At 40.5% G+C, this 14,442-nt stretch overlaps 1 protein-coding gene across 3 annotated transcripts in view; it reads right to left on the bottom strand.

Moving 5' to 3' along the window:
• Positions 1–7,793: 7,793 nt before the first annotated feature.
• The window catches only part of ERO1B (endoplasmic reticulum oxidoreductase 1 beta), a 60,614-nt gene continuing 53,965 nt past the window's right edge, over positions 7,794–14,442 (bottom strand). For all 3 annotated transcript variants that reach the window (XM_045087289.1, XM_045087288.1, XM_045087291.1), the window contains one exon: positions 7,794–10,327. In XM_045087289.1, coding sequence (XP_044943224.1) covers positions 10,267–10,327 — 61 coding nt within the window. In that variant the 3' untranslated portion in view covers positions 7,794–10,266. The remainder of the gene's footprint in view (positions 10,328–14,442) is intronic.

The raw sequence follows: 14,442 nt of genomic DNA on the forward strand, positions 1-14,442 counted from the left end.
CTTGCTGATCTTTTGCTTGGATGACCTGTCCATTTCAGTGAGGGGAGTGTTAAAGTCCCCTACTATTATCGTATTATTGTTGATGTGTTTCTTTGATTTTGTTATTAATTGGTTTATATAGTTGGCTGCTCCCACATTGGGGGCATAGATATTTAAAATTGTTAAGTCTTCTTGTTGGACAGACCCTTTGAGTATGATATAGTGTCCTTCCTCATCTCTTATTATAGTCTTTGGCTTAAAATCTAATTGATCTGATATAAGGATTGCCACTCCTGCTTTCTTCTGATGTCCATTAGCATGGTAAGTTCTTTTCCACCCCCTCACTTTAAATCTGGAGGTGTCTTCGGGCTTAAAATGTGTTTCTTGGAGGCAACATATAGATGGGTTTTGTTTTTTTATCCATTCTGATACCCTGTGTCTTTTGACAGGGGCATTTAGCCCATTCACATTCAGGGTAACTATTGAGAGATATGAATTTAGTGCCATTGTATTGCCTGTAAGGTGACTGTTACTGTATATGGTCTCTGTTCCTTTCTGATCTACCACTTGTAGGCTCTCTCTTTGCTTAGAGGACCCCTTTCAATATTTCCTGTAGAGCTGGTTTGGTATTTGCAAATTCTTTCAGTTGTTGTTTGTCCTGGAAGCTTTTTAATCTCTCCTTCTATTTTCAATGATAGCCTAGCTGGATATAGTATTCTTGGCTGCATGTTTTTCTCGTTTAGTGCTCTGAAAATATCACGCCAGCTCTTTCTGGCCTGCCAGGTCTCTGTGGATAAGTCAGCTGCCAATCTAATATTTTTACCATTGTATGTTACAGACTTCTTTTCCCGGGCTGCTTTCAGGATTTTCTCTTTGTCATTGAGACTTGTAAATTTTACTATTAGGTGACGGGGTGTGGGCCTATTCCTATTGATTTTGAGGGGCATTCTCTGCACCTCCTGAATTTTGATGCTCGTTCCCTTTGCCATATTGGGGAAATTCTCCCCAATAATTCTCTCCAGTATACCTTCTGCTCCTCTCTCACTTTCTTCTTCTTCTGGAATCCCAATTATTCTAATGTTGTTTCGTCTTATGGTGTCACTTATCTCTCGAATTCTCCCCTCGTGGTCCAGTAGCTGTTTGTCCCTCTTTTGCTCAGCTTCTTTATTCTCTGTCATTTGGTCTTCTATATCACTAATTCTTTCTTCTGCCTCATTTATCCTAGCAGTTAGAGCCTCCATTTTTGATTGCACCTCATTAATAGCTTTTTTGATTTCACCTTGGTTAGATTTTAGTTCTTTTATTTCTCCAGAAAGGGCTTTTATATCTCTCGAGAGGGTTTCTCTAATATCTTCCATGCCTTTTTCGAGCCCGGCTAGAACCTTGAGAATTGTCATTCTGAACTCTAGATCTGACATATTACCGATGTCTGTATTGATTAGGTCCCTAGCCTTCGGTACTGCCTCTTGTTCTTTTTTTTGTGTTGAATTTTTACGTCTTGTCATTTTGTCCAGATAAGAGTAAATGAAGGGGCAAGTAAAATACTAAAAGGGTGGCAACAACCCCAGGAAAATATGCTTTAACCAAATTAGAAGAGATCCAAAATCGTGAGTGGGGAGAAAGGGGATAAAAAGAGGTTCAAAAAGGAAGAAAGAAAAAAGAGGAAAAAAAAAAGAAAAGAAAAGAATATTTTTAAAAAAGAAAACACCTAAGAAAACTGTAAAAAAAAAAAAATATATATATATATATATATTAGATAAACTAGTAAAAAATCGTTAAAAAAGAAATAGGTAACAGTTAAAAAAAAAAATTTTACCCGAAGGCGAGAAAAGAAAAAAAAAAAATGAAAAAGAAAAAATTAAATTAACTGCAAGACTAAAAAAAAAAAATCACAGGAAAAAAGCCATGAGTTCCGTGCTTGGCTTTCTCCTCCTCTGGAATTCTGCTGCTCTCCTTGGTATTGAAACCGCACTCCTTGGTAGGTGAACTTGGTCTCGGCTGGATTTCTTGTTGATCTTCTGGGGGAGGGGCCTGTTGTAGTGATTCTCAAGTGTCTTTGCCCCAGGCGGAATTGCACCGCTCTTACCCGGGGCCGGGGTGAGTAATCCGCTCGGGTTTGCTTTCAGGAGCTTTTGTTCCCTGAGCGCTTTCCGTAGAGTTCCAGAGGACGGGAATACAAATGGCAGCCTCCTGGTCTCCCGCCCGGAGGAGCCGAGAGCCCGGGGCCCCACTCCTCAGTGCGCGCTCAGAGAACCGCGCCCAGTTACTCCCGTCTGCCTGACCTCCGGCCGCGCTCCGAGCTCACCGAGCCTGCGACCGGTTCAAGGTAACACGGAGCTGCGAGCTTACTGTCAGCTCTGCCTCTGTAGCCGGCTTTCCCGTTCCAATACCCGCAAGCTCTGTGACACTCAGACACCCCCGATCCTTCTGTGACCCTGCGGGACCTGAGGCCACGCTGACCCCACGTGGGCTTCGCCCCGGTTTAGCCTCTGGAGCGATGTCCCTCAGCGGAACAGACTTTTAAAAGTCCTGATTTTGTGCGCGGTTGCTCCGCCGCTTGCCGGGAGCCGGCCCCTCCCCCCGGGGTCTATCTTCCCGTCGCTTTGGGTTCACTTCTCCGCCGGTCCTACCTTTCAGAAAGTGGTTGTTTTTCTGTTTCCAGAATTGCTGTTCTTCTTCTCTTCGATCTGCCGATGGATTTTCAGGTGTTTGCAATCTTTAGATAAGCTATCTAGCTGATCTCCGGCTAGCTGAAGCAGTCTCAGCTTGCTACTTCTCTGCCATCTTGACTCCTCCCCCCGTGAGGAAACATTTAAAAAGGAATGAAGGGAGTGGAGTTCAGTCAGTGTCTACCAAGTGCCTACTACATGCCAGATGCTGGGATGACTAGGGGTTTGCCAGTCTGTAAATTCAGCCACATCCTTCTTTTAACCCTACTTTAGAGCCCAGTAGGGATATATGGAAAGCCCTTGCACTAATGGGTCAGAATACCAGGAAGTATGCCAAAGCTGTACCCGTGCCCCCGGCAGCTCTCTGGGCCTGGGCACTGAGGTAGGTTCCTTCAGTGCGGAGCTCTGCCTGGGTCAGCAAGTAGGGATCAAAGTCCTCAGATTCAAATCCACTGACTCAGCAGCTCCTAGTGGTATTTGCCTGTTTCCTCTAAAGCCAGATTTCTTTCATCTGTTCCTTGACCTGGAACTGAAACCTGTCCTCTACTTTTCCAGAAACAGGTTAATTCCCCTGTAGCCTCTAGACTGGTCTTCCCTTTTGCATCCTGGTTGCCCGACTACTTAGAGCATTAGACACAATCTCCAGAATGTATTTCCTGCTTCTGAACTTTGTTGTAGTCGGAACAGATCAGACGCCTCCCCATCTAGATTTGTGACCTCCTCCTCTTTAGTCCATGTCAGCCTCAACATCCCTCCCTTTCTCTGAACCTCATTTTCCCATGAATCTTATTAACGTGCAACTGCCCCTCCGATCCCTAGTCATGGTGCTCCTTGAAGATTGAGATATAAAAAGGCATGTCTGGGTTAAACAGATGGTTTGCCAGGGCCATTTTGTGTTGCTGAGGATCCTTGGCTGTCCCCGTACTGAATTCACTAGCCCAGAGGCTAGGCTTTAGGTCTGTAGACTCAATACCTACCCAAGGGAGAACACTTACCATTTAGAGGTATCTTCTGTGAAGGAAATCCATATGGAAAGTGACATAATGTACCCAGGTGCTGGCTGAAGAACTGGAGACTCTGACCCAGGAGAGTTAGTTGGATGATTTTACTCTGCGACAGCAGGTTGGCACCATTAAGCCGACACTAAATTTCACTCACACTGAGAGTATCGTCTCACTGAACAGGTTTCAATTAGCTGTTCCTCTTCAGCTGGTCTGTTCCTCTCTGGTGAGCTCTCACTGTGAACCAGACCCAGCCTAATTAGGTTACAGAATTCATAAGCTGCCTGATGGCAGGGATATCTGTGTTTTATTCACTGCTATGTTCCCAGCATCTACAACAGTGAATGGTCAAACCCTGTTCTTGTGATAGGCTGTGTCTTTTTTTTTTTTAAGGTAACTTCTTTCACTTGCACTTTCATCCACTGAGTATGGATTAGGCAACTATAATACTCATGTAAGGGCCTATCCCTGTTTTCTCAGATATCCAACTTTTGGGTAGAGAATTCATAATGGAATAAAAAAGGACATAAGGACTTTACATAAGGATAGTCTCTGGGAATGATCTGAGAACTCAATCTTAAAACAGAAGCAATGAGATAAAATTCTGTCTAAACAGGCACCTCACGTCCTATCTCTGCCCTCGCGTGTTTGGGCACCTGCAAACAGAATCCTGAAATAACACAACAGGGAGTATCTGATAAAGTATAAAATTAAGAGAAGAGGGACACACTACAGTGGTTAAAAGTCCAACTCTCAAGAGGAAACACTGAACGGGGCAGAGTTCCAGCATGATCTATAGGTTAAAGAAGTTTTTTTAAAGCTCATATAGAATGCTCAAGGCCAGATAAAGAAAACTGCTTTTAAAAAGGGCAGGAGGGGGTGCCTGGGTGGCTCAGTGGGTTAAGCCGCTGCCTTCGGCTCAGGTCATGATCTCAGGGTCCTGGGATCGAGTCCCGCATGGGCTCTCTGCTCAGCAGGGAGCCTGCTTCTCTCTCTCTCTCTCTGCCTGCCTCTCTGTCTACTTGTGATCTCTCTGTCAAATAAATAAATAAATAAATCTTTAAAAAAAAAAAAGGGCAGGAGGGGTTGGAGCGAAGAGAAGATATTTAACCACAGACCCTGAGTAATTAAAATGACTGTGGTCCTGGTGTCTGAGTGAATAGACCAGTGAAACAGAAAGAGAACCAACCCCACTGTGGAGCTAATGCTGTGTGCAATGTCATATATGATAAATGTAGCATCGCAAACCAGGGAGGATGGGACAGACTCTCCCGTAATAACTGGTCACCCAATTATTCCAACGGTATTGGAATTATTCCAATACCGTTGGAATAATTGGGTGGCCACCTAGGAAACCTAATTAGGCTGGATCCATAATTTACACCCTACATGGGGGACACACTCCAAAGGGATCAAAACTTAGATCGAAAAAACCATGAAAGCTCTAAAAGAAACTGTAGGTGAATTACTCCCATGCGAGGAAGGTGTTCGAACTATGACTCAAAGTCCAGAAGCCACTGAGAAACTGAGAAATTAAAAAAAATTGCAGGGGCACCTGGGTGGCTCAGTGAGTTAAAGCCTCTGCCTTCGGCTCGGGTCATGATCCCAGGGTCCTGGGATTGAGCCCCACATCGGGCTCTCTGCTCAGCAGGGAGCCTGCTTCCCCCTCTCTCTCTGCCTGCTTCTCTGCCTGCTTGTCATCTCTGTCTGTCAAATAAATAAATGAAATCTTTAGAAAAAATTGCATAACAACCACCATCATAAGCCAAGTCAAAAGACAGACACCAAACTGAAAAAAAAAAAGAAATTAGAGTTCCTCACAAAGGATTACCATCTGTAAGCAGTACTCATAGAAACTGATAAAAGATCAACAATGCAGTAGAAAAATGGGCAACATTACGAACACAAGTAACTACAAGTGGATCTTAAACATGTTGAAGGGAGTCGGCCTTATTTTAAGAAAAATAGAAACTAAAACACAATGATATGTAATTTTGTATTGATCAGAATGGCAAACATCAAACCTATGTCTACAGAGGTAAGGGGGTGGGTTAGCAGGTGCGGTCTTTAATTGCAGGTGGATATGAGGACCGGTAACTGCCTCTAGGGAGGGAAATATTCTACTATCATGGTCTGTGACCCCAAAATTCTATTTTGGGGACTTTATTCTACAAGTACATATTTATGTGTGAAATGACATATACAAAGGTCTGGAAACAATCCAATGCCCATTCATAGGGGATTGGTTAATTAAACAATTATACATTCATAGAATGGAATACCAAGCAGTTGCTAAGAAAACTTTAAGTAAGCTGTCTAGGGAGGTGGGAAGACTACCATGAAAACTAAAGTGAGTAAAAGCAAATGGTATGTATAGGGTGCCACTCTGGGTAAAAATGAGAGGGAAGGGGCGCCTGGGTGGCACAGTGGATTGGGCCGCTGCCTTCGACTCAGGTCATGATCTCCGTGTCCTGGGATCAAGCCCCACATCAGGCTCTTTGCTCAGCGGGGAGCCTGCTTCTCTCTCTCTCTCTCTGCCTGACTCTCTGCCTACTTGTGATCTCTCTCTGTGTCAAATAAATAAATAAAATCTTTTAAAAAAATGAGAGGGAAAAACTAAGACTTTACATTTGTATTTGTTTGTATATGCCTAAAAATGTATGGATGGAAACATAAGGAACCAAGAGCCGAGTCACAGGGCGAGGGGTTGGGGGAGATATGCAGTATGGACGAGGGGCCGAGGACAGGAAGACATTCCCCTGTATAGCCTTTCTTATTTCTTGGTCTTTCAACCATGTGAATATATTACCTATTTGAAAAATAAAGGAGATTTAAAAAGCCTTAAGACTCTGCACACATCAGAAGATACTAAAAGTCCCGTTTTTAGTGTTATAGTAATAAGCGAGTAGTAACACAGATACAGGACATGCTAGCTAAGGACCTGGGGTCAGACTTTTTGGTTTTTGCTTGTTTTAAGATTTTATTTATTTATTTGACAGAGACACAGCAAGAGAGGGAACACAAGCAGGGGGAGTAGGAGAGGGGGAAGCTGGGATGTGGGGCTTGATCCCAGGACTCTGGGATCATAACCTGAGCTGAAGGCAGACGTTAACAACTGAGCCACGCAGGCACCCCAGACTTTCTGGCTTTAAACTCTAGCCCCACAACCTAGAATTTGTGACTACAAACGAGTTAGCCACTACTATCCTCAGTTTTCTTATAAAACGGGCTAGTAATTGTACCTGCCAATTGGTCCCACTAGCGCAGCTGTGAGGATTAAGGAACCCATAGAAAGCCCTTCAGACAGTGGCTGCTGACGCCTGCCATGGTAAGAAACAAGCTCACGCTCCTTATGTACTTCCCCCATTCTCCACAAGTGATAATCAAATCCTCAGCTCCTGAGGGAGATCACTTCAAAGGGGGGAGGGGGACAAGAAAGAAAAATTGCAGAAACGTTTATTTAACTCACATTCACTACAGTCTGGTGGGCACAACAACAAATTAGTTAAACAAATGGAGTTCAGAATCAAAGCTGCACCTGTCGACATTAAACCAGAACACTTGCCCACCTGTGTGTCTACATGTGTGATTTTACCAGAAAATTTCCATGACACCACATGACCGGTCTGTGCCTGTGAACAGCTACAGTTTCTGCAGGTACTTCACTCTGCATTCTGCTGAAAGGTTTACTGTAAACTGTTCCCAGACTTCCAGCTGAAGGCAATGCTGATAAAGATAAAACAGCTGTCCTTTTGGGGCGCCTGGGTGGCTCAGTGGGTTAAGCCTTTGCCTTCGGTTCAGGTCATGATGTCAGGGTCCTGGGATCAAGCCCCACGTTGGGCTCTCTGCTCAGCAGGGAGCCTGCTTCCCCCTCTCTCTCTGCCTGCCTCTCCGCCTGTGATCTCTGTCTGTCAAACAAATAAATAAAATCTTAAAAAAAAAATAGCTGTCCTTTCTTATTTACACTGGCACCTGGGTAAAGTTGGAGAATATGGCAGTGTTTCATGGACATACAGAGACTACAAGTATCGAGTAAATTCACTATGTTACAATGTCACAGCATTTGACTTAATCAAATTCCAAAACTGGGAAAACTTTTACTATTCTGTCTCTTTGTAATCTAAGAATCAGCACAGGAGAAACATTCAAATTTCACCAATTTTAATATATAGTATTTCTAACTTACATAGATGCCACTTAAGGAAAAAAAAAAAAACCTCATGCCATTGAAGGAAGGAATTCTTTTCCTTCATTTTCATGACTCTGTCAGCTGGTACAATCATTTCTGTCAGTTATATTATCAAGTGCTGGACTTTGAAATTAGGTGATGAGATAAAGACAAAATGAGAGAGGAATTACCAGCCAAGCGTTTGCACAAGGCAGTCAGTCCTCTAGTGTCTCTGCATGACAAAGGGTCTGGGACATAGAAAAACAGGTTATATCACAAAGATCATACAGTACCACCAGGCTACAAAACAGTCCTACACCTATACAATCATTTAAGAAATACACACAGACACAAAAATGTAGGCTTACCCCCAACAAGCCAATTTGTGGTAAAATCAAGTTCATCAAATTTCAGCTTAAGAATACTTCATTCGTTTATTTTCTCGGTGGTGCAAAAATTCATTAAACACTTGAGAAGAACTTTTAATATTAACCTATTAGTTTCCTAGAACTCATTCTAATATACAATTTTTTCTTAAGCTTGAAACAAATCATAGTAAAGAAAAAAACAAAACAAACAAACAAAATAAAACCCAACAATCACTGGAAATGACCATGGATTTTCTCTGGTTAACAGAATTTAAATAATAGCTTTTAACTGAGGGAACAGTGAAGTAACACTACCAAAAAGATTTTTAAACTTACAGTAATAATAGACAAAGTGCAAAGCTTTCACATTTTCTTAAACTCTGAATGAACACTAAGAATAATTATTTTTAATTTACCAGCAAGATTACTATTTCACTTTTTAGACAAGTTTACCTTAAGGTTCCCCTCTCTTACACACAATACTTACATCCCTAAAAATGAAGAAATGGAGAAGGCTCCAATCAAGCCTGTTTTATTCAACTTAACAAACAAACAAAAAGTCACCACCATCAACAACAACAACAAAAAACCCTGGGTCTCTAAAGGTTGAAATTGGGCAAGAAAATAATTAGTGAGACTTTACACCTTTCAACCATATCCCTTCCAAGGGATGACCAGATATTTTTAAAAGAGGGGTGAGCCAACTAAAGACAGTTTAAAATACACCACCAAGTCATGGCAGAACACGCTTCAGACTCTGGCAGGTAAGGTGTGGGTTTAAGAGCACTTACTTCATAAAAGACTGAAGAGTCGAAGGAGAAATGAGGTTTGGTACCCGCGTTACTTCTCCACAGATGCCTCCTTCCAAGTTAATCACATTCTATCTCTAAACAGCTTTTAAAAGAATATTTTAAATATTGGAGGATATTTAAATCGCAGCTTTAGAAAATGAGCTTAGGACATGAAGGTCATCTGTTGGTACAAGTCACACAAAGTCCCATTTATATAAGATGAACCAAAATGAAAAGAAAGGTAGGGAGAGGGGAAGAAGCTTCACGGCTCAAACTCCTCTACCTGTTCAAATAACCTGCCGAAGAAATTCAGGTTGAGAGAGGATTGCATAGATTGTATTCTAAAATAAAATCCTTAAAAAAAAACCCAAACACTTAAAAGGGTAAATTTTATGTATACTGTTTTAAAGTGGCATTTAAGTCCATATATTCATTCAAATTTTATCAAAGTGAAACTTAAATATTTATGCAAATTTTTTTTCCCCAAACTAGACAAAAATTTTCTAAAATTGGAGACAGGACAAAGAAATGCAAAATCAAAAGAAATGGATACATAGTATGGGTTCTAAGTAAAGAACCCTCTGGAGCAGCCCACGACACACATGGGCTGTCTGGCTGGGCAGCTAAGGGAAGGGATAGTATACATTTGCCTTTACTGAAGCAGGACCTTTAGACCAAAACAAAACAGCAACAACAGCAGCCACTAAAAATCTTAACTGAAAACCAATGAAACTGAAGTTGAAGTCCTAGGGATTCTTCAGTCCCTCCATAACCACACACTGAAAGGACCGTTCACCACACTGACACGTCCGGCTTACAGAAGGTGACATCAGGCAAGGCTAAGAACACAAAAGTCACTGAGAAATTTTTATCACTGGTCCTAATCCGAAGCCACATTTGTTCTCTAGCTCTCGTTTTCCATAACAGACTGCTAACAGTGTTTATTAGGATGGCATTTAAGTTCGACAACTGGAAGTAAAGAACAGAATAAGAAAAAAACAATTCTAAACAAACAGAATAGCAGAATATTCAACAGATGGAAACATGAAATTAAACACAGAATTAGTATAACTTACATGTTTTAAAAGTATATACTTCATTTATAAATATCTCTAATTGACAATCTATTAAAAATCATAAATATTCAAGTGAACATTTGAATTTTCTCTTTAAGAGTTCAGAATTCCTTCTTCAAGTCTTTGAAGATTAGTCTCCTTCTGCTGAATGTCCAAGACCAACAGGCTTCACACAGTCAGATTATGTGTCTAATTAGACATAGAAAAGCCTTTATTACCTTCTGTGTTGCAGTAAGACTTTGAAATTCTGTAACTCTCTTATACTTGTAGAAAGCCTATAGAAGAAAAAAAGAACGTATCCATGTAGTTCATATGTGTACATATTTCAAATAAGATACTATTCTATGAGCCATAATTTGAAAGCAAAATTCAAAATAAAAGAATATATACAACACTGACCAATGAAACTTCCATTTTCAAATGCATGTGCTATAATTACTTATTAAAGACTGACGAAACACCCAGCTGCAGTTCTTCACTCTTGGGTTATAAGGGGCAGAGGGAGCCAGGTACTTGTTATCAGTAGATTCTAGATTAATGATGGCAACAGTGATACGAATAACTCATTACAATAAAGAATCTCTAATCATTTACAAGTGGTCTTATAAGTTCGTTCTGCACATTCCTCTCCAAATGTCCACTCCTTCCTTGTTGTCCCCCAACACATGACCCTTGAACACTAGGAGTTTGAACTGTGTGGGGCACTTACAAAGATTTTTTTCAATAAAGATAGTACTATAAATGTATTTTCTCTCTCTTTTTTAAAGATTTTATGTATTTATTTGACAGGCAGAGATCACAAGTAGGCAGAGCGAGAGGAGGAAGCAGGCTCTCTGCTCAGCAGAGAGCCCAATGCGGGCTTGATTGATCCCAGGACCCTGGGATCATGACCAGAGCCAAAGGCAGAGGCTTAACCCACTGAGCCACCCAGGCGCCCTAAATGTATTTTCTCTTGTGATTTTCTTAACACTTCCTTTTCCCCAGCTTACTTTGTTTTAGGAATATAGCATATAATACATACAACATATGAAATATGTGCTAAATGACGGTATTATCAGTGAGGCTTTTCTGATCAACAGTAGGCTAATTGTCATTAAGTTCTCGGGGAATCAAAGCTGCATGGAGTTTTAACCACATGGAGGGTAATGTTAGCTCCACGGGGTAACAACTGTTTATTTTATCTACTGCTGAATACCTGTGCCCTACATCCACCACTATTTACAGTGTTAATAATAAGTAATTATTGAACAGGTGAATGAATGCTGGCATGCTTTTGGGCCCCGGCCCAGAAGTAAAACTCTGGAATGGGTTGATAATGATAAAAATCTAATGTTTTTCTTTCTATGACATAAGATGATGTAGTACACAGTGTTAAGCTTCTTTCTTTAGTCTAAGTACTTAATAAATAAGAACTTCTCTTATACCAAGAGGTTAGTATGTCAGGCAATGTCCTGAGCATATCACACACATATTCTCAATCATTATAAAAAAAATTCTACAAAGTAGATAAAGTTAACCTGATGTTCCAATTTGAGGAAAACTGAGAATGAAATAAATTAAGTAATTTTTCAGGGTCACCAGTTCATCCTGTCTCATGATTATATAACCTCTCAAAAAGTCCGTGCTCTCTAGAGTTTCAACATTTTCTTTTTACTCTTGTAAGTTGGAATTAGCAGAAAATGAATTCTTACTCTAATCCTCAGAATATCAAAGGATCCAGACAGTTTTTAATTATTAGGAAAAACAACAGAATATGATTATTAAACAAATTAAATGTGTAAAATCATATGCTATACCTTAAATTACCTATTAAAAAAAACTGTCAAATATATATGAAGATACGGTAAAAAGACCAAGGCCTAAAATTTTAAAAAAAGAGAGCCCAGGTAAGCCGCAGGAGGTGTGTTCAGAATGAAAAAGTACACTCAAAGTCTGACTTAGACACAAATGGGAGATGATCAGAGAAGTCAAAGGTGACAACCAAATTAAGGACAGGAGGACTGATAATAAGGTAGAAGATAAAATGAAAAGATCCCATTAACAATTATTAAGAAAAACTGTAACATTCTCTAAGGAAAAAGTAGATGTACAGAATCCATATAAATTAAAAAGTAGGGCTCAACTAAGATTAAAAGGAGAGTGGCTAAGTAAATTGTGGTATGTCCTTGTAACAGAATATTGGCATATAGTGAAAAAAGAGAGCGACAAACCAAGAAACAGACACTTAACTACAGAGAACAAACTGATGGTTCCCATAGGGGAGCTCAGGGGGCGATGGGGGGAAACAGGTGATGGGGATGAAGGCAGGCACTTCTGAGGGGCACTGGGTGTTTTGGGGAACTGCTGAATCACATATTGTACAACTGAATCTAGTATTACACTCCATGTTAATTATACCAGAATTTAAAACTTAATAAAAAAATAAAATAATGCTTATGTATTTGGAAGTTGCTAAGAAAGTAAACCTTAAAGCTCATCACAAGAAAAAGAATTCTATAGCTGTGTGATGGGGATATTAACTAGTCTTACTGTGGTGAAAGTTCCACAATATATATACAAGTATCAATTCATTACGTTGTGCACCTAAAACTAATATTATTTGTTACAGTTTCTTCTTAAAAAACAAAATAATGCTTATGAAAAAAATTTAATAATATCAGGAAATGATTATAATACAATGCCAAGTAAAACAGGAGAGTACACAAAAAAATTGCTTTCTGTTAACTCTGTTAACACATACATATATAAACATACACATACAAACACCTAAATATTTTATTTACAAGTTGGGGGAAAATACACATTAAAAATACGTCAAATGCTGAAACAGTCCGGGGTGGTGGGGATAGCAGTGATTGTTAATTATTTTTAAATTATACTTTCATACGTTTTCCCAAAATTTATGATGACCTTGAATTATTTTTATAACTGGGGGAAGAGGGAAAGAGGATTACTTTAAGAGCTTTAATTAGTACATGGATAAACTGGTGTTTGTTTTTCCCTGGAGGGGAAAAAGGAGATTAAATTAGGCTGTACCCTTACTTGTGCATCCCACTCCAAGTGTCACTGCCCTTAGGAAAACAGTTTTCACAGACAGTATCTTAAGCACTGAAAAACAAGAGCACCAGCCATCCAGGGGTTTGTAAAGCAGCATCATAGCCCCAGCTGCCATCTTGTAGTTTGGAAAGTGCAGTTACATTGAACCTCAGGTCATCCTCATGTTCACTCTGGAGAAGGCTTTCTATTGCCCTCACTTCACAGTGCATGGAAGGGAGCCGGGAGAATGGAGTGACCCCCCAGGCCTGTGTGGACAGCGCACAGCAGGCCCAGACCTGCAGAACTCCAGCACGGCTGGCTCGGAGCCAGTTCTCTGCACTTTCCTTCCGCAGAAGGAAATACCAGACTAGATGGAGACCTGAAGCCGATGGGGTTGCCTTTATGGATGTTTTCTTTGAGACTCAGAGACATTCTGAGGAAGTCAACGTCAGTTTTTTTCTCAATTTAATCTTATTTGAATTTAAAATGTGTAAATTGTTGAAAATATTTTTCACTTAAATTTCATTTAAATACTCTAAATTTAACTCAATTTTTCCTGTTTTATCTTATTTACAGGCCTCATGAGTGAGTGAATGAAATTCTTCAGGAAGTAGTAATTATTGATGGACACCCTACATCTAGCTTATGCTTGAAATCCCAACCTATAAAGCCAGCTGTAAATACATGGCAACAACAGGAGAAATACACAATGGGGAAGGAACTTTATTTTTCACTTCACTGCCCCTTTTTAGCTCACAAATGCTTGTTAAGAAAACATAAGAAATAGGGGCGCCTGGGTGGCTCAGTGGGTTAAAACCTCTGCTTTCGGCTCAGGTCATGGTCTTAGGGTTCTGGGATCGAGCCCCACATCGGGCTCTCTGTTCAATAGGGAGCCTGCTTCCTCCTCTCTCTCTGCCTGCCTCTCTGCCTACTTGTGATCTCTGCCTGTCAGATAAATAAATAAAATCTTAAAAAAAAAAAGAAAGAAAGAAAGAGATAATCTCTGTGTCACTTGGCTCCCTCGCCTTTAAAAAAAAAACAAAAACAGGGTGCCTGGGTGGCTCAGTGGGTTAAGCCGCTGCCTTCGGCTCAGGTCATGATCTCAGGGTCCTGGGATCGAGTCCCGCGTCGGGCGCTCTGCTTGGCAGGGAGCCTGCTTCCCTCTCTCTCTCTCTCTCTGCCTGCCTCTCCATCTACTTGTGATTTCTCTCTGTCAAATAAATAAATAAATAAATCTTAAAAAAAACAAAATTCTTCCTTGACTTTTTATTTCCCAGGGCAGCACAGTTTTCTCTTATTTTTCTCGGATTCTTTTCCTTCTGTTCTATATTCCTCAGTTAGTTGGTACCATATA

The sequence above is a fragment of the Mustela putorius genome, unplaced genomic scaffold (genome assembly GCF_011764305.1).
Source record: "Mustela putorius furo isolate JIRA1106 unplaced genomic scaffold, ASM1176430v1.1 tig00001075_pilon_pilon_pilon, whole genome shotgun sequence".
NCBI classification, from domain to species: Eukaryota; Metazoa; Chordata; class Mammalia; order Carnivora; family Mustelidae; genus Mustela; species Mustela putorius.